The 25,268-nt window shown below is 40.4% G+C and overlaps 1 protein-coding gene across 1 annotated transcript in view; it reads right to left on the bottom strand.

Moving 5' to 3' along the window:
- LOC109567082 (ATP-binding cassette sub-family C member 4-like) overlaps positions 1 to 25,268 on the bottom strand; it is a 171,231-nt gene that overhangs the window by 36,996 nt on the left and 108,967 nt on the right. Inside the window, 5 exon segments of the mRNA XM_070799964.1 lie at positions 7,479 to 7,634; positions 16,517 to 16,708; positions 17,811 to 17,917; positions 18,843 to 18,953; positions 20,122 to 20,241. Coding sequence (XP_070656065.1) covers positions 7,479 to 7,634; positions 16,517 to 16,708; positions 17,811 to 17,917; positions 18,843 to 18,953; positions 20,122 to 20,241 — 686 coding nt within the window.

The raw sequence follows: 25,268 nt of genomic DNA, 5'->3' as shown, positions 1-25,268 counted from the left end.
AAAACTCTAATTCAAAAGATACATGCTCCCCAATGTTCACAGCAGCACTACTTACAAGACATGGAAGCAACCTAATTGTCCATTGACAGATGAACTGATAAATCAGTTGCTTCCATGTCTTGTTAAATAGTGCTTATAAGACATTAAGCATCTCTTTATCTGTTCAACTGATAAAAGCACCTCTTTATCAGTTCATCTGTCAATGTATATTTAGGTTGCTTCCATGTCTTGTTAAAGTAGTGCTTACAAGTAGTATGCATATATATATATATATATACACACACACTATATTTATATATACATACACAGTATATACACACAAAGACATACACATAGAATATTACTCAGTCATAAAGAAGAATGAAATAATGCAATTTGTAGTAATCTCTAGGATGGACCTAGAGATTATCATACCAAGTAGGTCAGAGAAAGACAAATGTAGTATGATATCACTTATATGTAGAATCTAAAAAAGATGATATAAATGAACTTATTTATAAAACAGAAATAATCTCACCAACATAGAAAACAAACTAGATTACCAAAGGGCAAAGCAGGAGGAAGGGATAAATCAGGAATTTGTGATTAACAGATACACACTACTGTATATATATATAAAAAAAAAGAACAAGGATCTATTGTATAGCACAGGTAACTATACTCAGTATTTTGTAATAACCTATAATGGAAAATAGAATGAAAAAGAATATACTTGCTTACACACACACACACACACACACACACATAAAATTGAATCACTTTGTTGAACATTTGAAACACTGTAAAGAACCACACTTCAACTTAAAAAAAAATAAACAGACATACACAGAATTCAAACCCTGACTTCACTGCTTATTGCTTACCTGGGCAGTGGGTTAAGCTCACAGTTGTTGTTGTTTAATCACTAAGTCATGTATGACTCTTTTGCAACCCCATGGACTGTAGCTGTCAGGCTCCTGTGTCCATGGGATTTCACAGGCAAGAATACTGGAGTGGGGTGCCATTTCCTTCTCCAGGGAATCTTCCTAACCCAGGGATCAAACCCACGTCTGTGCACTGGCAGGAAGATTCTTTACTGCTGAGCCACCAAGGATGCCCTAAACTCACATGTTGTGGTTTTTAAATCTGTCAGATAAGGAAAACAGGAGAATTGTGAGGATTAGCTAGGACATGGTAGGGATAAAGGCTAAAACCTGTTAGGGATTCCACAAACTTTTGAAAATATTACTAATACCTGTGTAGCTTGTAAGAGTCTGCAACAAGCACTGGAACAACAGAAATGAGAGACACAGGCCCTGTCCTTAAGGACAGGGAGACAATAGTTAAGAATATGGGGAGAGCTGAGAAAAAGGCCAGAGGTCTTGGTGGGGGACTGGAAAGTAAGAGTGTGTACAGGGTGGTAGTCAGGAAAGAAGCTGGTGGGAAGGGAATATGAAATCAAAATGAAATTAAAAGTGATATTCTCTCCTCTTGTTCCTCATAGAAAAGAGGTTAGACATATTTTTCTGGTTTACTTTTCCCCAAGACTCCTATTGTGTGTATTGGGTTGGTGGGGGGTGTTTTTCTGGTTTTTATTTTTTGCTTTACTGTTTAAACTTATATAAATAATTTGGTTTATAACCAATAAATATAAATAAAATCATACAAAAAAATAAATAGAAATTGAAAAGCAAAATTGTTTCAGAATGTATTACTCTTTTTATTTAAGTAGAAACAATCTCTGAAAGTCCAGTGCTCCAATCCTTAAGAATAAAGATAATTACTACTGACTGAGCATTCTCAAGAACCAGACATGGAACAGAAACATTTTCTTACCCAGCTACATCTTCACAACACATCTGTGCAGCAGTAATTCCTAGATCTAGTTTAAGGATAAGGAGTCTGAAGTTTGGAAACCGAGTGACTTCATCAAGTCTCAACAGTTGTAAGAGGCACAGCAGGAATTAAAATGTGGGTCATGGTAACATTTGGTCTAAATTCTTAAATATTCTATCCCTGGCTGCCTTCTGTATGATTTCCTGAGACCTTTCACATTGCAGGGTACCAGGGTCTAGCCCCGGTTGGATCCAGGAACATCTTCAGGAGGACGGCTTTGGTGAAAGAGTAGCAAAAGGGGAGAGACAGAAGCTTGATCTGACTCGTTTACATGGGAAACCGATAAAGTTCGTGACACCGAACTTGCTCTGACCACAGAGGTCGCAGGCGCCCTCTCGAATAGCTGAAGATGCCCCACCTTAGGTACCTTCTCGAGTGGGTCTTAGAAGCCCAGGGAAGTAAGTGGTCTCAGAGAGCCCCCATGCTCCGATCAGTCATCCTGAAGGAAGAACAGAGAAGAAAAGGAAGCAAGAACGACACGGGGAGACCAAGCCTGATGAGCGAGGCCCGTAGCTTTATTTTTAAAAGGAGCTTATATACCTTAAGTTGTGCATAGAGCATAATAGGGGGTGTAAAGTCATGCAAAGTCGGCAGTCCTTGATCCTTATTGAGACCAGCCTTTCTTTTCTGTAAACTTATCATATACAAATGCTTTAGGTGATTTACATCATCTTCTGGCCAGGAGGCCTATTAACATTTTATGATTCTTTGTTCTGATAAAGGTTAGTTAACCAGAAAACTTGTTTTTTCTAAGAGTAATTATTTTAAAGTTTGGCGCCATCCTCCGAAAGTGTTAGATAAATTTGCATTCCTATAGGGCTTGCAACAAGGAAAGAATTTATTACCTTAAGGATCTAAACTTGCTAACACCAAGGCCACTACTTATTTTTTTCTATATATCAACTATATTAATTATAATCCCAAGGACACAATACAGGGGACGTGGAAACTTGGCAGCAAGCATTGGCTCAACAATGAAATCCTCCACCAGTTCTATTCTAATAATTTCTAACTCGCTGAGAGGCTGTATATTATTTGAATATCTTAAGCTTCCCATGCCTCTCGCAGTTAGGAGGCTGTAAACAATCGTATGCGTAGCTGTAGGAGTCCGGATAAACCTGTCGGGCAAGTTAGAGAGCCATTTGAGGGGTTTGGATTGAAACACTCCTACTATGCCCAGGAGGCTAATTAACTAGAGCTCTAAGTTGATTTTCTTCAGAGAAAGGTGGTCGGGGATAGCCCCCCGTTAATGTCAGAGGAGTTGGTGAAAGTCGTAAAATAGCAAAACAGACAGATTCTGGTTCTGGGGGTAGATGCTCAAGCAGATCCAGGGGCCCCCTTGAGTCCTGGCTTGCCTTTGCATATCAGGCCTCTCCACATGACCTTTGTCATGGGTGGGAACTCCTGCGCTGGCTCCCAGCAGTAGGGTCTCTGTAGAAGCTCTCTCTTTAATCAACCAACATTGTGCCTTGGAGACAAAGGCATATAAAGTGGAATAATAAGTTTTGTAGTTATAATGGTTGGTGATCATTATTTACCTGAATACAAAGTTTAGCACTGCTTTGTAATCATGTTCTCCTCCTCCTCCAGAGTGTGTACACAGAGCATGATCAAAAGTAGGGTGGAGACTAATAGAACAGAACCAAAACCTGGTGATGTCGAGGGATGTTTAGTCTTCGCTCAGATGTGATTCCAAATATTACCAGCAAGGCCAAGAATCATCCCATGTTTTTCTTTATTGATAAAGTTCTCTTATATACACAAGCATACAACCTTTTTTTTTAAATTAAGAGATATTAAAAATAATGCAGGGCACATTTATAGATTCTTTCTTCTGAGGATATAAAAGGACTTAGACACGTCCACTATTTCTGCTAACTAGTCTCATTTGATTCATTTCAGAGATTGGTATAATCAAAACTTGGGAATCTAAACTCCTTGCATTCTATTGAAACTACTAAGTCATGAATCTGGTAGCCAGAGGAAATCTTTAAATATAAGGGTTACAGGTGCTGAAAATTTCTTCCCATTTTTCCTGAAAGGGATATCTTTTAAAAAATTGTTTTTAAACTGTGACAAAATAGTGTGGCTCAGCAGTAAAGAATCTGCCTGCCAATGCCTGCAATGCAGGAGATGTGGATTTGATCACTGGGTTGAGGAGCTCTGGAGAAGGAAATGGCAATGCACTCCAGTATTCTTGATTGGAAAATCCAATGAACAGAGGAGCCTGGTAGGTTATAGTCCATGTGGTGCAAAAAGTCAGACATGACTTAGTCACTCAACAAGACATAATATTTACCATCTTAATGACTTTTAAGTGTACATTTCAGTAGTATTAAATACACTCCCATTATTGTACAGCCATCACCACCATCTAGCCACAGACTCCATCCATTTTGCACAAGTGAAACTCTATAGCCATTAAACAACTCCCCTCCCTGCAAATCCGGGCACCCACCATTCTTCCTGTCTCTATGAACTGACTAATCTGGGTACTTCATATTAATAGAATTATACAGCAATTATCATCTGTGACTGGCTTATTTCACTTAACATAGTTTCCTCAAGGTTCACCTGTATTGTAGCATGTATCAGAATTGGCTTCCTTTATAAGGCTGAACTATATTCCATTGTGTGTGTGTGTATAAACACACACACAGACACACAGACACACAGACACACACACACACACACACACACACACACATATATATATATATATATATATATATATATATATATATATATATAAAACAGAGTCGGACATGGCTGAAGTGACTTAGCAGCAGCAGCAGCAACCATTTTTTGTTTTTCCAGTTATCTATCAATGGGACCTTGCTGCTGCTAAGTCACTTCAGTTGTGTCCGACTCTGTGCGACCCCATGGACTGCAGCCCACTAGGCTTCCCTGTCCCTGGGATTCTCCAGGCAAGAACTCTGGAGTGGGTTGCCATTTCCTTCTCCAATGCATGAAAGTGAAAAGTGAAAGTGAATTCGCTCAGTAATGTCCGACTCTGTGCGACTCCATGGACTGCAGCCCACCAGGCTCCTCTGTCCGTGGGATTTTCCAGGCAAGAGTACTGGAGTGGGGTGCCATTGCCTTCTCCAAATGGGACCTTAGGTGACTCCATATTTTTGCTATTGTGAATAATGTTGCTATGAACACACATATATAGAGATCTACTCATGACCCTGCTTTCAATATTTGGGGTTTATACCCTAAAATAGAACTGCAGTATCATATGATAATTCTGGTTCCAAATTGGGAAAGGAGTATGTCAAGGCTGTATATTGTCACTTTGCTTATTTAACTTATATGCAGAGTACACAGGACTGGAAAAGGTCAGTTTTCATTCCAATCCCAAAGAAGGGCAATGCCAAAGAAAGTTCAAACTACTGCACAATTGCACTCATCTCACACACTAGTAAAGAAATGCTCAAAATTCTCCAAGCCAGGCTTCAACAGTATGTGAACCATGAATTTCCAGATGTTCAAGCTGGATTTAGAAAAGGCAGAGGAACCAGAGATCAAATTGCCAACATATGCTGGATCATCAGAAAAGCAAGAGAATTGCAGAAAAATATCTACTTATGCTTTACTGACTATGCCAAAGCCTTTGACTGTGTGGATCACAACAAACTGTGGAAAATTCTTACAGAGATGAGAATACCAGACCACCTGATCTGCCTCCTGAGAAATCTGTATGCAGGTCAAGAAGCAATGGTTAGTACTGTACCTGGAACAACAGACTGGTTCTAAATCAGGAAAAAAGCACATCAAGGTAGTTTATTGTCACCTTGATTATTTAACTTATATGCACAGTACATCATGCAAAATGCTGGCCAGGATGAAGCACAAGCTGGACTCAAGATTTCCGGGAGAAATATAAATAACCTCAGATATGCAGATAACTCCACCCTTATGGCAGAAAGGGAAGAAGAAATAAAGAGCCTCTTGATGAAAGTAAAAAAGGTGAGTGAAAAAGTTGGCTTAAAACTCAACATTCAGAAAACTAAGATCATAGCATCTGGTCCCATCACTTCATGGCAAATAGGTAGGTGAAACAATGGAAACAGTGAGAGACTTTGTTTCCTTGGGCTCCAAAATCACTGCAGATTGTGATTGCAGCCATGAAATTAAAAGACGCTTGCTCCTTGGAAGAAAAGTTATGACCAACTTAGATAGCATATTAAAAAGTAGAAACATTACTTTGCCAACAAAGGTCCATCTAATCAAAGCTGTGGCTTTTCCAGTAGTCATGTATGGATGTGAGAGTTGGACTATAAAGAAAGCTGAGCACCAAAGAATGGATGCTTTTGAACTGTGGTGTTGGAGAAGACTCTTGAGAGTCTCTTGGACTGCAAGGAGATTGAATCAGCCCATCCTAAAGGAAATCAGTCCTGAATATTCATTGGAAGGACTGATGTTGAAGCTGAAACTCCAATACTTTGGCCACCTGATGCAAAGAACTGACTCACTTGAAAAGACCCTGATGCTGGGAAAGATTGAAAGCAGGAGGAGAAGGGGATGACAGAGGTTAAGATGGTTGTATGGCATCACTGACTTGATAAACATGAGTTTGAGCAAGCTCCGGATATTGGTGATGGACGGGAAAGCCTGGCGTGCTGCAGTCCCTGGGGTATCAAAGAGTTGGACACAACTGAGCAACTGTACTGAACTTAACTGATGATAATACTATTTTTAACTTTCAGGAGTTTCCATTGTGCATATTTATATAATCCAGCCTCTAAAACACTCCCTAAAAATCATATTTCTTTAGCAAGAAGAACAAAAACAACAAACCAAAAACAAACCCACACGAAACAAACAAAAATAAAGAATCAGAACAAAGGAAAACAGAATCAGAGCCCAGGAAGAGATCAATTCAAAGCTTCACCATCACAACCAGCACATAAGGGGTCTACATGAAGCACCGCACATGCACTGGCCCATTTAGCCCTCACAACAGCTCAATGAGTTGGACTGTTAGCTGCCTTGTAAGGGAGAAAAAACTGAGGTACACAAAGAGGGAATTCCAAGTCCCCTGTTCTAAGTCATTATTCTGTACTGCCTCCCTGGTTAAAATAATTTACTAATAGCTGAATTCTAAAAGACTCCCCAAAGCACCTATATACCCTATAATTTTCAAAGCCCCACAGTTTCACAGAAAGTCCTCCAGGGAGGTAATCACCCTTGAAAAGGTGGTTTTATTTCCTACAACAAAATTCCATCATTAAAACACAAAATTCAGGTTTCCCTATAGAAACCTCTCCAGTGCTGCACAAACCAGTTATCATTTTGCCTTAGAATTATGTGGTTATTAATAGACAAAATCATGACACCTAAAAAAGTCTAAGTCCAGAAATCTGTCCGGGTCAGTTATTAAATAACACGCACACAAAAGAAACAAATGAATGAATAAACAAACAGAGTCTGGTATCTGATAAAATGCCCATTGAAAATACCTGCTGCCAAAGATATTCTCTACTGGGAGAAAAAAGATCAACCTTTCATGCAATTTGGAAAAAAAAACAATCAAATTAAAAGCAATTAAATCAAGTGCCTCATAAAAAGAACACGTAAGAACACTCTGATGTGCATACCTGAGGTGCAACTGTCATTTTCTTCCTTAAATCGTGAAGTCCAATTTCAGTTGTCCAGATGTCATCAATTAGAATTCCACCTTCAGGCTCTGACAATCTAAGAAGGGCAGCAATGAGGGAACTTTTTCCAGCTCCTGTTCTTCCCACGATGCCAACCTGTGAAGTGATCCAGGAAGAATTAAGAATTAACAGTATGCAACCAACATAGCAGAAAATCTGATTGCTGAAGATGATTTTAGAAAGTTCTATATAAAGAGTAGTCTCTAAGTTTCTCAAACATGGATGGCACTATTGCTATTTTGTTGAGGGGATGGGGGACTACCCTGTGTATTTCTGAAGGGTTAGCAGTAGCCATGGACTCTACCCACTGCATACCAGAAGCACCCCACAAACTATAGCAACCAAAAATTTCAGACATTGACAACTGTCCCCTGGTTGGGACCCCATGGTCACAAGACAAGTTAAAACTAATAGAATCAATACACTAGCAGTGAAAAGCCAGCAGTCTTCTAAGTGGTCCAAAAGAAGTCAGCTTATAAATTAGCTTTATCCCTACTTGTCCAGGTATTTTGACTTTTAGAATTATATGGGTAAGTGTACAGAGATGTCAAGTCTAGTCAGAAGTGTGATACATAACCAAATACTCACTTTTTCAGGGATCTGTTATTTAATAGGAATTATTCTTTGGTAGAGAAAATAAATCACTTATGTTAAATATTTTGATTATATTCTATCTTGAAAGGAAACACCTTAAAATTATAAAACGCAGTTCTCAGTGTCTTAAAAGACAGTGGCCAATAGACAGAATACACATAATGAGTCAACAACACAAACAACTTTTGCTATTTATATGGGGCCTTTAATTTGAGCAGTTCAAAAGGCATTTTATAACAAATTAATACTTACAACTGAATCTTGGAAAGATACATGTCAAGTGTCAGTCTAGTTATTAAAACCAAAACAGAGATAGGGAGTTTGGGATTGACATATACACACTGCTATATTTAAAATGGATAACGAACAAGAACCTACTGTATAACACAGGCAGCTCTGCTCAATGCTATGTAAAAATCTAAATGGAAAAGAATTTGAAAAAGAATACACACATGTATATGTATAACTGAATCACTCTGCTGTACACATTAAGCTAACACACCACTGTTAATCAACTATAATATAAAATTTAAAGATTTTTTTAAAAAGCAGAGAAAAATTAAGTGTACTAACAGTAAGATTAAAGAATCTGTATAATACAGGTAAAAATGTTGGGGGGGAATAAAACTATACTGTAAAGACTGGCTTTTAACTGTGTGCATTCAATATGTATGCAGAGACATTTTTTTTTTTTCCCCCTGACCAATGAGCTTGCTCAACTGCAAATTCCCTGGTGGGAACTTCCCAAGAGATGATTTCAATTTCTCTATTTAGGGATTTGGAATTGATGAGGGGTGTAAGACATGTGTTCAATCATTTATAAATTAACTCAGTAAATTTTTAAAACTCTTGGATTTGAACAGAGAACTAAATTTTTCTGAGCACTGTTATCAGAATGCCCATGCTCAGAATCTTTCATATTTTCTCACTTGAATATCTCCAAAGTATCGAATCTTAGTCTGCAAAATCAGTCATGGCATTTCAAAAAATAATTTATCATTACAGAGGTTAAATGTAAGAAAAGAGGGTTTACCTAATTTTATTATCTTTGAGGCCATTTTGTACCTTATATTACACCCTAATTTATATAATATAGATGGACCAGTCTCTGTACATAGGCAGGTCTAGGGTATGTATGGATGTATGTGTGTGTGTGTGTGTGTGTGTGTATATATATATATATATATAACTCATGTATTCTGTGTACAGACAGACCTCAAAGATATTGCAGAGTTGGTTCCAGACCACCTCAATAATATAAATATCACAATATTGACACTATTTTATAGTCTACATTATGTCTACAATGTACATACCTTAATTTTCAAATATTTTATTTCTATAAAAACACTAACCACTATCTGAGCTTTTATTGGGTTATAGTAACATTAAATTTCAGATCACCACAACAAAAGCAAAACAAAAAAGTTTGAAATTTTGCAAGAATCACCAAAATGTGAGAGATACAAACCGAGCAAATGCTGTAGGAAAAATGGTGCTGATCCATTTCCTTGATGCAGGGCTGCCATGAATGCTCAACTTTTTTTTTTTTAAAGCACTATCTGTGAGGCACAATCAAACAAGGTATGCCTGTATTTCTGGCTGTTCCCATATATAAATCAACACAAATCAGGACACAGGTGAGAACTGTGTCTATGAGAATGTTACTCTCAGTTCCACTAAAACTGATCTACCTGTTCAAACAGGAACAAACTTTTGGTAAATGGCCAAGATTCTCAGGGGCACCACAGGCTGCTCACAACAGGACTGTGAGCTCCAAACCCCAGTGAGGAGAGTAAGAAAAAGGCTACTCAAAGAAAACCAGGCTCTGGCTATTTCTACCATTCAGCAATCAAAGCTATAGTCTCAAGTCTTTCCCAGGTCATCAATGTGTTTTACCAATTGGCCATGCAGAGTGTCACCAGCATGAATAAGTTTGCATTCCTAACAAAAAGATATTTGGAGACAATCTTATTTTAGCTGCTTTGTGATGGCCCCTTGCTGTTTTCCCAGACCACAGAGGTGTTGGTTTCTGATGATCACACCAAATTGTTAGATATTTGCATCTAGATCTCTCTTCATATACCAAACCTAACATGATCAACACCCAATGGCCCACACAAAACAGCTGCTTCCTCTGACTTCCCCATTCTAATCTCATTACTTCTTTCCCAGGCTCATAGGCTCAAAATGTCTACCTTACTTCCAGTTTTCCCAAAGTCCAGTGTAGTGCCAAGCCCTGAAGATTCTTCCCCTGCAATGCTTCATGACTCAATTCCTCATTTTAAGGACCACATTCAGTACCCGAATGCCAGCTGTGCTACTTTTGAAAAACAGAATAAACTCTTTCCTTAATTATGTTGTTGTTGTTGTTTAGTTGCTAAGTCGTATCTGACTCTTTTGTGATCCCATGGACTGTAGTCTGCCAGGCTCCTCTGTCCATGAGATTTCCCAGGCAAGAATATCAGAGTGGGTAGCCATTTCCTTCTCCAGGAGATCTTTCTGACCCACAGACTGAACCCATGTCTCCTGCATTGCAGGTGAATTCTTTACCACTGAGACACCTGGAAAGCCTGCATAAGATTACTTCAGTCAGTCAGTTCAGTTGCTCAGTCGTGTCTGACTCTGTCACCCCATGGACTGCAGCATGCCAGGCTTCCCTGTCCATTACCAACTCCTGGAATTTGCTCAAACTCATGACAGCTAGCCCACCTGACCTCAGGTACCCTCTTTGCTCAGTGAAGTCATCCCTCTTGTTCCACCCATCACATTTTATGCATTTATGTTCATGTTATGTTTCAACTCTCCCATCATAAGATCTCTGTTAGACATGTTCTTTAACTGCAGCTACACCTCTCCCCACTTTCTCTGTTTTAGCTACACAGAGGGATAAGATAAAAGTATCAGGCCATCTAAGTAGCCTGGCAACTAAGGCCATGCCTAAAGTGTCAGGCAACTAAGTCTACCTGAAATAACAGAGCCTAAAAGTCACAAGATAGGACTCAAGTCCACATATGTTGGCCTCTTTTCCATCTGCTGATGGTTTTCTTATCACCTAGATGGCCTGACACTTTATTATGTCCCTCTGTGTAGGTAAAACAGAGAAAGTGAGGTCAGGTGGGCTGGCTGTCTGCAGGAAGAACCTGCACCCACAGTTGGTCTGGGAGAGAAACCTGCAGCTAAGTTGGGTACATTGTTCCTGGGGAACAGGCCAAACAGACCTCTTGTCCTGCTTGGGGAGCAAGACTCATTTTGGATCCCATCAGGTGGTGAAAGAGCCACACATATATGCTGCTGGGTGGGGCTGTCTCTGACTCCAGGTCCAGGCAGGGCTAAGCCTGTGGGAAATCCATCTAGTCCCTGCAAGAGGCTGATGTGGGGAAGGCGGGAGCAGGATGAAAACTGCCCATGATGAAGACAGACTCCATGAAAAGGATCAAACAAATGCAGTGGGATCACACAGAATTGGATTATAATGTAAGGGTGTGATTTGCAGAATATGAAAGTAAATAAATCTATAGGGTATTAAGTGCTGTAGAATGTTCCAGAGCCTCACGCTCAAACACAGCAGGCATTTTGGTGATTCATGAATTTGGTTTCAAACTGTCAAAGGACATTTCTTGGAAATCATGGGTTATGTGTCATCAAAAACTGTCTATGGGAGAGAAAGGACTTTCTTGGAAGGTCCTGTTCAAATGCAATGCTGAGAAAGTGGTCTGGATGAGCCTGAGATTCTGTATAAGAAGATCGAAGATATGCAGGTGATACTGACCCTGGCAACACAGTCTGAGTCACAAGGAATCAGGAAACTTAGAGACAAAGTGGGACAAACTGGAAGTGAGGGGAGGAATTACTGAGAAAATATGTTAAAAAAAGGAGAAAATGTAGGAAACCAATATTTTTACACACTATAGCAAGCATCTGTTAAATTTCAAGTAATACCTCTGAGCAAGAAAAAAATAACAAGCAAAGTCAATCTACCTCTAGAGATGGAAAATGCTTTAAAATTGCCCAGGACTCTTTAAAATTATCAAATCAACCAAAAATCATCTAAATGAGAAATGCAGCCCAAGTTCAAAATCTATCCAGGAAGCCTAGGGTTGCATTTATCTCATTCTGGATCTTTAGATTTACTTGGTGTTTCTTCCATGAAAAAAAACCAGCATAGCACCAACTACACTTTCCTATTAACTTTAACTTCCATGAATCAGGACAGCAGAGGACATGGCAGAAAGACAATAGAGCACCCCTTCTACTGGGTGGGCTCACGCCCAAGTCCTCCCCTCTCCTGCAGCAGCCTTTCTTAATCAAAGCCAACACCAAAGGGGTGTCCTGGAGTGACAGGGCTGGGACAGGTGAGTAGGAAAGGAAAACTGGGTTGTACACTGCTGCTGCTGCTGCTAAGTTGCTTCAGTCGTGTCTGACTCTGTGCGACCCCATAGACAGCAGCCCACCGGACTTCCCCACCCCCAGGATTCTCCAGGCAAGAACACTGGAGTGGGTTGCCATTTCCTTCTCCAATGCATGAAAGTGAAAAGTCAAAGTGAAGTCGCTCAGTCGTGCCCAGCTCTTGGTGACCCCATGGACTGCAGCCTACCAGGCTCCTCTGTCCATGGATTTTCCAGGCAAGAGTACTGGAGTGGGATGCCATTGCCTTCTCCATGGGTTGTACACAGGTGGAGGGAAATCATTTCGAGAACACACCGCCTGGGTATCATCTCACAACACAGAAGTGAAGCTAATGGTGATGCTGAGTGGACCAAGACACAGATCAAAAGTCAGATTGTCATATTTATTAATTGAGTCTCCAAATCAAATGTTTCCTCAAACATTTTAGAATCTCAGATAGTCCTACGATTTTGGGAGATTTAAGATGGAAGAATACAAAACTGTTATGTTCTTAAGCTATATATGAAGTTTCTAAGATAATTCATATTTATGGCTTTGGAAGAAACACACACAAATTAGTGGAGTTATACTGACAAGGTGAAATCTGATGGACACAGAACTATGAGTAATCAAACATTGATTTGCCTACAGTACTCTCAGGGACAGGGCTGTGTCAAGAGCTGTGGTTAATGTTTCCAAACACAGAAGTCCTCACCTTCTTCCTGACCTACAGTGAGACTAGAAATAATTAGGAGCCAACTTTTGTTCAGTGACTAACTGAAGCTGCTCCCTGAGTCTCTTTGGGGCATTAAGTTGAATGTTTATTCTTTCATGTTACAAGGCTATCATTCATTATATCACAGCTATAGTCTTCTAGGTATGTCTGTGGTGGAGAGTTTTAAAGAGTGGTTATTTAAATGTAATCTATTGCTTACCCAGTTGTCTTGTGAATATGTTTTGGTTACTGGTTATTCACATGTGTGTGTTACTCTCCTATCCAGCAGTCCCCAGCACCCTCTATGTACCTGTAATGCCACTCTCTAGGGAATGAGGATGAAAATAAGATGCTCCCTGAACTTAAACCTCAGGGTTCTGTGAGATACAGACTCAAAATTACAAAGGATAGCACAGGTGCTATATCTTTTATGTTAATTGTGGCAAAATACATGTAGAAACCTGTATACTGGTCAAGAAGCAACAGTTAGAACCAGACATGGAACAACAGACTGGTTCAAATTTGGGAAAGGAGTATGTCAAGGCTGTATATTGTAACCCTGTTTTTTTTACTTACATGCAAAGTACTTCATTCAAAATGCCGAATGGATGAAGCACAAGCTGGAATCAAGATTGCTGGGAGAAATATCAATAACTTCAGATATGCAAATGACACAACCCTTATGGCAGAAAGTGAAGAGGAACTAAAGAGCCTCTTGATGAAAGTGAAAGAGGAGAGTGAAAAAGCTGCTAAAATTCAACATTCAAAAAACTAAGGTCATGGCATCTGACCCCCTCATTTCATACCAAATAGATGAGGAAACAATGGAAACAGTGAGAGACTTTATTTTCTTGGGCTCCAAAATCACTGCAGATAGTGACTACAGCCATGGAATTAAAAGACACTTGCTACTTCGAAGAAAATTTATGACCAACCTAGGCAGCATATTAAAAAGCAGAGATATTACTTTGCTGACAAAGGTCCATATATTTAAAGCTATGGTTTTTCCAGTAGTCATGTATGGATGTGAGAGTTGGACCATAAAGACAGCTGAGCACCAAAGAACTGATGCTTTTGAACTGTGGTGTCGGAGAAGACTGTCAAGAATCTTGAACTCCTTGGACTGCAAGGACATCAAATCGGTCAATCCTAAAGGAAATCAATCCTGAATATTCATTAGAAGGACTAATGCTGAAGCTGAAGCTGAAGCTTCAATACTTTGGCACCTGATGGGAAGAGCTAACTCATTAGAAAAGACCCTGATGTTGGGAAATATTGAAGGCAGGAGGAGAAGGGGATGACAGAGGATGAGATGGTTGGATGGCATCACGGACTCAATGGACATGAGTTTGAGCAAGCTCTGGGAGTGGTGATGGACAGGGAAGCCTGGCGTACTGCAGTCCATGTGAGTCATAGAGAGTCAGACATGACTGAGTGACTGAACACCACCACCAACATGTAACATGAAATTTACTAATTTAACTATATTAAGTGATTATAGTGTCAAGTATATTCACATTGTTGTATAACCAAACCTCAGAACACATGTTCCCTTGTAAAACTGAAATTCTGCACCTATTAAACGACAATAGCCCATTCTCCTCCCTCCGTTACTGGGGACCATCATTCTACTTTCTGTCTTTGATTTCTCCAGGAACCTCATAAAAAATGAATCATATGGTATTGGATCCATTTGTGTCTGGTTTATTTCATATGTCATGATAACCTCAAGTTTCATCACTGGTCATTTTTTCCTTTTTTAAAGCTACATATCATTTAATGGTAAGGGTATACCATATTTGTTTATCCATTCATCTGTCACTTTCATCATGGACATCATCATCTTGGGTTGCTTCCAACTTTTGTCTGCTGTGAACACAGGTCTACCATAAGCCCTATCTTAAAAGAATATATAAGATGCTATGGAAGCAGAGAGGGGCCTGAAGAGGCAGATGCATTAGAGTTGACTGTGAAAATGAGGAGACTTTCTCCATCCAGACGACAGAAGGGAAGTGTCTCTGAGGTGGAGCGGCAGTGTATGCACACTGGAAGCAGGCAGGACATGGTGCTTTGGGAGAATCTACACATGACCTGAGTGTAGAGGGTGTGAGCATGTTAGGACTCAGTGCTGGACAGGTAGGTGGGGAAGAGCTTCCTACCACCTTGTGTGTCATGGTTTATTCTCTTCTTCAAGATCCTGCCCTGGTCCCAGTCGAGGGCCCCAAACTGAGTGTAAATAGGAACATCACCTGCAGACATGGACGCTGACAGGACCAGATCATAAACCTCTCTGCCGTCTCCCAAGTGCATCTTCCTCTGCTCCCTTCAATTAGCTCTCATCTACTCTGAGTGAATCTCTGGGCCCTGACTCCATCTGGGAGCTCTGGTTCCTCACCTCTGACTGAGTCATGATTCTGGGCTCCTCAGTTTTCACTACAAGCTCATCCCATGGCCCCTGCTGAAGTGGACTTAGGGCTGCACTATGCTTCTAGCAACAGGTCAACTAGGCCGGTAAGGATTAGGTCTGTGCTAAAGAAAGAAGAAGTCTTTTGCTGTCTTGCATACAGGGTTATCATTACTATCTTTCTAAATTCCATATATATGCTCACTGGGATGACCCAGAGGGATGGTATTGGGAGGGAGGTGGGAGGGGGGTTCAGGATGGGGAAGACGTGTACACCCGTGGCGGATTCATGTTGATGTATGGCAAAATCAATACAATATTGTAAAGTAATTAGCCTCCAATTAAAATAAATAAATTAAAAAACAAAGAAAGAAACAAGTAGTCTGTGGGAGGGAGGGCAGGGAGATGACAGCTCAGTGTAGGTGAGTGGAGGACAAGTTTACGGTAAGGGCCATGGGAGAGAGGAGGAGGCTGCAACCAGTGAGTAACATAGGAATAAGAGAATATTTCAGAAATACAAAGAAGAAAAGATGGAAAGGAAGAAAGTGGAGAGATATTGGGAGAGTTCATGACAGGGAGCTAGGGCTCACTTCCCAAACTATGAATAATCAGGTGTCATATATAGTGTCCCGGGTCAGGTTAAACTCCAGCTCCAGAGCCCAGGGCCAACAACCACCATGAGTGAGCTCATGACCCAGGGAAAGAAACGCTGGGATCCCCATCCCATGGTCAGTTTCCAAGAAGGATTCTCATGTAATGTCATTGATCTAATCTGCATCCAAGAGAATCCTCTGGACTCGCTGACAAGGAAACCAATAGTGGATATAGCACTAAATCTTTAGCTCGATTTTAAAGAGGCAAATGACTTAAACAAACCTTTTCACTTGAGAATATGCATGGTATCAGGTCCTTCAATACCAGAGGCTCATCTAAGCTGTATCTGAAGTTCACATTGTAAAAGTCAATCACTCCTGTATGGGGCCAGGCTGGTGGTGGTCGAAACTTGTATTCCCAGAGCGCTTCTTTCTCACACTCTGTATATTCAATCCCCCTTTCTACTGAAATCATCTGAAATACATAAGACATCACAGGAGTTAGGAAAGGAGGGTGTTGCTTATGGATGTTCAGAGACTATAAATGAAACCTTCTGCTTTTATATCTTTACATCAGCTTTTCCATGGTTCAGAAGATCTCAGGTCTTAGCATCCACAAAGGAGAGAAGTAGGAGTTTTATGAGGCCTTTGATGATTTGCAAACTTGTTCATGGTCTTGTAACATTGTCATTTACAGGTACTTTCTTCAATATTATATGAAAACTAAAAGAATTAGAGAAATGAATGCAAAGCTTTTATTGATCTAGTTTTCACACCTGAATTAAAAAAATTAGGGAATTTTGTTTAAGAAAATAATACTTATGGACACCAATCAGTAATGTGCAGCTACAGAAGGGCCATCTGCTATAGATGAGCAGAACTGGAAGGTTATCAAACCTCATTTTAATAATTAGTCACTCTCTGCTTTATTAAAAGCAAGAAGTGGAAAGTTTTCATTTTCATTTGTTTTTCTCCCTTTGGGAGAAGGTGCAAATATTCAAAAGAGATTACAATTTACATATTGACTAAGGTCTCTTAAGGTGGCAAAATTCCACAACTCTGATAGTGCATTCTGAGTGGGTGCTTATATGACCAGAAAGAAGAGACACCAGCAAATTCAGGTGTTCAGCACACACAAGAACAGATGCTAAAATGGGAGTGGAGGAATCTACTAATTAAATAAACAAATCTCAAAATGCTGAATCCTTTATCTTAACCAACCATGAGGAATTATCTATTAAGAAACAAAGATAAAAAAGCCACTAAGAAATTAGCTTTTATTCTCTCCAGGATTTCAGAACATTTCTCCTGCAGAGATATTTATTATATTTGAAGACAGTTTGTGATGAATATAAAACTTGCTGACACAGCACACAAAAGACTGAGAAAAACACATATATATTTTATTTTATATTAACTTTAAATAGATGGAAGAGGATGCAAAAAAAAAAAGAAAGAAAGAAAACTCTGTTAATCATGATGTAAAAGCAAGAATTTTATGGTTCAACCTAAGAATTGCTTTTATGCCAGCTAATGGCCAGATTTGAAAAGGCTAAGAAAAATAAGGTTAACATCACCATATTCTCAGCTTCGATGCTTTGCCTGACACAACACTGGAACATCCCCGTAAGTGTGAGCGTGAGGGCGAGAGAGAGCACCAGGCCAATCTTTCCGGGGTTCAAAGCTAAACATAGAAGAAGAGGAATGAAGTCAGAATGGTTCTTAAACCCTTGTTCAGCTCCTTCTGTAACTTTACAAAGAAGATTCCTTTATCATATTTCAATCATTCATATGTCATGATCGTATTATTCATACTTTTACTATGTGGATTGAGATCATAATACAGTGGGGAAAATGACTATGAAATACTGTGAGATGTGTTTATTAATCCCATCAGGACTTACATATATGTGACAATATCATATAGGTGAAGAATCAAGTCATTATTCAGACTTCCATCATTATGTCTGCAAGAACCATTAGGTAATATAACTTTCTACATATCCAACGCAGCTGCAGTTGAAACCACACACACAAAAAAAGGCAATAGGTTTTAAGAGCAAGTGCTTTTAAATGTAAAATACTACTCTCATTGTTCCATGTTAAAGATTCAATGCAGTTAGTATGGAATCATTAGGGACGGTGAATTCATGCCACACACACCAACAATAGCTCATCTGGTACCCACACAGTTGGACAATGTTCTTCGCTGCAGAAAATCTTTCTCAACCCAGTGTACCAGGCATCTACAACCAAGAGATTTGAATAGCCCTAAAGCTAAAACCTAACCTCTAAGCTGAAGGAAAAGCTTAATAGTAAACTTGGTTCTCTCCTCCCAACTACAGGATACTACCAAGAATGTTCAGCTTGCTACAGTTGTGTAGACTTCAACCCATTCAACAAAAGATGAAATGATTAAAAGTCTCATATTAAGACACAAATGACTTCATATAGACCACACTGTGGAATCATATGCTGCAAACACTTTAATATAGTTCATTAGAACCAAACAGTATATGATATTAGATGAGGTGGCAATAATTTAATAACTGTAAACAAGACTATAAACTGTAAGCATACCACAAACCATTATTCACATCTGCACTTACTTTCTGCCAGAGCCAGGGCCCCAAAGGCAACAACAGTGACAAAGATGGCACAGATGACATCCAGATACACAGCGAGCCATCGGGACGTCATCAAAAGCAGGAACCAAGCCTCTGGATTTTTGAACCGTAATAAGCACAGTACATAAATAGAAAAACCATGTTAGCTGCTTCTAAAGAGGGAGAGCATTTTGCTCAGTTGAAATACAAAAGATTTTTACACAAGATAGAACAGCAAAGATACACACCTAAGGAGCCTAAAGATTCCAGAAAGCTACATTTTGACACAAGACAACGTATAGGACACATAGGAACAAGTTCAAGGGCTTTGTGGGGAGCATGAACCAAAACATACAACCCATGGCTTATAAACAGAAACATGATTCTAATAAAGAAGATGGGAAATGGTCTCACTGCTGTGTTTCCTGCAGTGCTGGGCCTCAACGTGAAGATCATCCTCTCATAGGGTTGACTGTTCCCAGCTCTCAGATGCAAACAGCACAGCCCTGCTGTTTCCCACACATTCTGATCTTACTACGGAGTCCTGCACAGTGTTTATTCTCAGGAGCCAGTATCTAAATGACCACGAGCTAACCAGATTGGCATGTGTCTTTCGAAATGCCATTTTACCTTCAAAACACAATAAAGATTGGAAAGATAGGCCAAATTTTTATAAACTTAGAGGAAATTCTGAAATTTCTACCTAGAAAAAAAAAATTCAGAGATAAAGAACACACATGAAGTCAGCAGCAAATCTGATGATCAGGAAATGATTTTCCTTAATCATGTCAGCCACCCTGCATGCTCTGACAAGAGAACTGGCAAACTACAGTTTTGGGGCCAAGATAGCCACCATTGGGTTCTGAAAATAAGGTTTTATTGGAATGCAACCACAGCCATTTGCTGATGTATTATCTTTGCCTGTCTCCATAGTGAGTAGTTACAACTGAGACTATACAGTACACAAAGCCTACAATATTTTTATCCAGGTTTTTGCCAAAAGAAAGTTTGCTGACTCCTGTCCTAAAGGGACAGAAAGCCATAGGGCACAGTGATGGAAGGACAATGCAAGGCAGTCAGGGGAGAAAGCAGGCATGTGAGAGGGGAAGAGGGGTGCACAGAGGGGATGCTGAGAGGAAGGGGTGGGGGACACAGGTGTGCAGAGAAGGACAATGGGGCACACAGAAAGAGGACCTGGCCAGCAAGACCACCTAAGGGGGAGGTCAGGCCTGAGAAGGTAGCACACCCCATCCTTTGAAATCACTTTCAGAAATGTACAGACCTGAGTGCAAGTCCTGGCATGCGTCGAACACTTCCTGAAACCTCTGTTCAGCTTTGTATGCCCGGATGGTCCAGAGTCCCTGAAGAGAAGATGCTAAGTGGGAAAACACTGGGCTCCGTGCTGGGGAAGCAGAGACAGACACATGGCAGAGAAAGTCAGGGAGGCTGGATGTGAGGAAACCCACTGCCTCCTGGGCTTTATGGTCACATGTCCCACCAAAGGACACACCTGTGGCTTCTTGGTGGGCTGCCTGGGAGAGGAGGGACAACATCCCTTCTGGAGAGGGTCCTCCATGTGACCCTCAAACTCTTGCTCACACCAACCTTTACTTTAAAAACCTAGAAATGAAAGATTCTCTTTAAACCTTTCTTTGACCAAATTCAAATCACAGCTAGAATTCTTCACTACTTCTTTTATCAAGGTCCTCCTCAAACACGCCTCTCTCCAAATTCTTCTGGTATACTCCCAGGTGGAAATTGTTCATATTTTCAAAATATATTGAAGCACAGTTGATTCACAGTATTGTGTTGGTTTCAGGTATATAGTATAGAAATTCAGTTATTTTTTTCTGATTATAGTCCATTATAGATTATTATAAGATACTGAAAAAATTCCCTGTGCTTTACAGTAAATCTTTGTTACTCACCTATTTCAAGTGGTATTGTGTATTAATCCCATTCTCCTAATATGTTCCTCCCTCTTAGTCCCCCAACTTTGGTAACCATAAGTTTGTTTCTATGTCTCTGAGCCATATTATCTTTTAGATTCTATGTATAAGTGATGCGATATCATATTTATTTTTCTGTGGCTTACTTTACTAAGAATAATATTCTCTAGGCCCATACATATTGCTGCAAATGGAAGTATTACGTGCTTTTTCATGGCTGAGTATTATTCACTAATTTTTGAGTCAGTAGCATTCCAAAATTTAATTCCTCATTAGAGTCCTCACCAAGATAAAGTTTGATGAGCAACCTGTGTGCTATGTCCTTCTTAGATGAGTAGCCTAAAGTCTGGGATAGAGTCAGTACATCCCCTACCCTGCACCAGACCCAGACCCAGGACAGGGTGAGACGAGTAAGGGGAGCAGACAGTCTGCCACCTCCCCCGTCCTGGGCCTCCCCCTGCACCTGCGCCAGGAGCCTCTGTGCAGGTCATGGAGCACCCGGCACTGCACCACCCTTGTACCCACAGGACCCGGCAGATGAGGAGAGTTGGAACAGTCTTGACTTCTGCTCTGGGAACCTGATGGATGTTTTCATAACTGCCCTGCTGGATACCTGTCCTGGTATTTGGAGGTCACTGTGACATGCGACATTCACATCACCATTTTAGATTCTGACAGTGGCCTCAGTGTCCATTTTCTTTTGAGTGACTTCATGTGGGTTTGGGATCTGGTGTCACATGATTGCCCATTCATTTCCTGCCATCTTCTCTAAGAGCATAGTGACCACAAGCACCTGGGTCAGGCTCTTGCCTGTCAGGGAACAGGTGGGCTGCAGGCTCCCAGGCAGAGAGGACTCCTTATGGTTTTCATTCCCCACCATGAACGAGGATGTAACTTGCTCTTCTCAGGGGCAGATAGTGAGCCTGTGACCTCTGTCTGGGATGAGCGGTAACGTGTTTTAACAGCAGAAAATACTGACATCACTTTGTTACCTGTGCGTCTCCTAGAGAAGCATGAGTGCTAAGTTGCTTGTTGTTTCCAACTCTTTGAGACCCTATGGACCATAGCCCTCCAGGCTTCTCTGTCCATAGGATTCTCCAGGCAAGAACACTGGAGTGGGTGGCCATTTCCTCCTTCAGGGGATCTTGCTGACCCAGGGATCCAACCCCTGTCTCTTATGAATCTGGCATTGGCAGGTGTGTTCTTTACCACTAGCACCACCTTGGAAACCCCTCCTAGATAAGACCTGTTAGTAAAACCTGGGTGTTTAGAGGAAGTTATGATCATTTATCTTACAGGAGGCTACAGAGACTTTATAAAATGATGAGGGAAAAGAATCAAGGGGGTAAACTCTAAACTGTTTTCAAGTCCTCTCTCCTTAGCCTAGCATCTGAATGGTTCAGTCAGTACCAATGTGCACACAGGCACTACAGGTGTGTGTGTGGGGGGTGGGGTGGGGCACAAACAGGCAAAGACACAGAACCCTCTTCTGTGCTTAGTGTCCCCAGTTCTATAAAGAAGGAAGGAACAGGTTTCCTCCCGTGAGATACTAGGGCTTAGAGAGGGTCAGAAGCTCTGGGCTGGGGGCCAGCTGACCATCAACTCAGCCCTGGGGCTTTTTCCACCTAGGACATCTGACCAGGAACCTTAACTGTTAGAGGCCTCACCTGTGGAACTGATACAGGGAAAACACCTTCTCTGAAAAGCTACATTTTCTAACATTTCCCCTTTGTACTTAATTCAGGCACAGAGCTTAAAGTGATTCAGTGATGTTTTTGATCATCCGGTTGGGTACCTGTGTTTTCATTCCAACATCCACACTACTCTTCATTTAACTAACTATTTATTTTACTTTCCTATAATTTTACACTTATAAAAGCAAAATGAACATAGACTGAGCTCCTGCTTCAAATTAGAAAGGCCTTTTCTTCACCCCAGCAGGTGTCCCAACTCAACCCCAGAATCCAGTCAGTCTGGAAGCAGGGTGCTCACAGGGATGATGCAGGTGAATTCTGGGGCCATCACCCTGTTAGAAGGATGCCACAAGTCCAGCTCCAGGGAGTGTATAGAACTCACTAGAACCAGGCTCTCACTTCCAGAGTAAATGTTGTGATGTCAACACACACAGACAAGGCTTCTGAGAAAGAAGTAGATGTGGCTGTTCCCCCAGGGAGATCCTGGAGTGACCTCTCCAGCACGGCCTCCCTCACCTGCTTCTCTCTTCAGATCAAAGTGCAGCTGATTCTCTCCAGCAGGGATGGAGGGTGGGGTTGACTTTAGAAACCAGGTATCATCTCAGCCTTGAACACCAGAGAACCAAACACCCCATGACCTACCTCACCTCATGCCCAAGAGTTACAGCAGGTCAGAGGGAATCAGGACCTGTGAAAAGCCATCCTGTTTCTTTCAAATCTCATTTAGGGCTGAGCAGGATGCCAGAATGAATGAAATGGAGTGTCTGCAAAGAAAATTAACTAGTACAGGGGTAGAGGGGATGTCAAAGCTTTGATCTTACCCTGCTCAATGTAACAACACCCTTTTTCTCAAAAACACTGAGCTTGCTGTTCTGAAGAAGACTATGTAACATCCATGGCAGCAGTCTGCAGTCACAGACATGTGTAACCCTACAGTTCACATGCCTGACAGCTATGTTTTCCACAACCTTGAGGACACCTGGGGACACACCCCACCAGGACTGCAGATCTTCCCGGGCAAGGGACCCCACGTTGACAGCATGGCTGCAGGTTATCATTCAAGCCGTGTGAGACCTGCTAGTTGTGAATAAGTTTTTAATCCCTTTATGTTCATGGTTCTAGTGCCTTTAGTAGTGGCCACCAAGCACTTTACAAGCATCAGTTCAATAAATCCTCATGAGAACTCCAAAGACTGAAGGATTAAGAGAACTCTCTGCTCAGTATTAAGTATATTGACCCACATTAGTGATAAACCTGGGTGTTGAGAGTCAACCATGCCTTACTTCCAAGGCTGTGCTTAATCACAACAGTAGTGTCTCAGAGAGAGAATAATCAGGATTAAGGATGCCCATGTGTGACGATGCACATTTTTTTTCCAGAAAAATTATTATATTATTGTATTATTAATAAAATATTATCGATTTATTAATATCATATATTATTATTATTTATGTTCAGAAAACCTCCAACCTCTGGGTGCAAAGAGCCCCAATATTGTACAAGGATGATGCCAAAGTCCTCAAACTCCCCAGAACAAACACAGAAAATCCTGTACTTCTTCTTGAAAAAAGACTGCTGACTGACTGAATTTCATGGGCAGCCTCAAACGATAAAACGTCTGAAGCCTTGTCTACACAGAGGACTGGATGGAGCTCATCACTCCCTCTTCTGCCTCCCCAGGTCGCATCAGCACAATGTCACTCACATCTGGGCTCTACTGCTATTCATCCATTCAAACATCTCACAAAAATGGACTTTATGAAACTTTAGCTGGTTCTCTTGATGACCAAATTTTTTTATATAGCTTTTATGAAACTGATGATAACTATCCTTTTCACAAATAATTAGAATAAATACTTCTTAAGTGTTTACTACAGAAACAAAACATGCAAATGTCACAATGAAAAAAGCTTCTGTGACTGGATGAATTGAGAAATTTTTCCATTAGTAGATACAAAGAACCATGGGACTCAATATGCTTCTCTACTTGGCTTGGTATCTAGAAGGTTAAGTTGGTATTAATTTGAAATAATTATTAATGGTTGAGGTCTCTGATACAAACCTTCCCTCCTCACTTTTCAGCTATAGTTCTTATAACTTTTTAAGAAATACATAGCAATTCGATTTTCCTTATTTTTTGTTTTATTAGTGATGAAATATATATATTAATAATGAGATAAATTCAATTATTTCATAATCTGTGATTACCTATAGAATGATTAATCATAAAATGTGTTCTCCATTTTTTTTTTTTTTGCTGCACCATACAGGATCTTAGTTACTCAATCAGGAAATGAAGCTGTGCCCCCTAAATTGAAGTGCAGACTCTTAACCATAAAACCACCAGGAAAGTCCCTGTTCTCCATTATTCTAAAACTAGAAAGTTGAATGGGGTAGTAGGCCAGATGCATACTGAACATATTCCCCCTCCTGTGTTCTCCTAGGGGATCATTTTCAGCACTATTTATATGAGTAGTTTAGAAAAACAGGGGATCACCCTGTTGTATCACCCCAAATACTGGTGATGATAAACAGCAAAGCTGAAAATAACAGGACTTATCTTTTCAATACATTTAACAACTGCAACTTACATAAACATGTGAAAGAATGTATTTTTCAAATATATCAGTTCTAACATATATTTCCTGATGTCTCCTATCCTTTTCCTAATTGTTTCCTTTCTTGTCATTTCTGGTAACTTAAGGAGAAGAAAAATTCTCTGTTTTCCTTCTGCTTAGTTCCAACATGATGAAATATTTTATTTTTAAAAAATGTATAGGCTTGAT

This window comes from Bos indicus, chromosome 12 (assembly GCF_029378745.1).
Source record: "Bos indicus isolate NIAB-ARS_2022 breed Sahiwal x Tharparkar chromosome 12, NIAB-ARS_B.indTharparkar_mat_pri_1.0, whole genome shotgun sequence".
Lineage (NCBI taxonomy): Eukaryota > Metazoa > Chordata > Mammalia > Artiodactyla > Bovidae > Bos > Bos indicus.
Note: the sequence above shows the minus strand (reverse complement) of the source record. Positions and strands in the feature narration are given on the sequence as shown.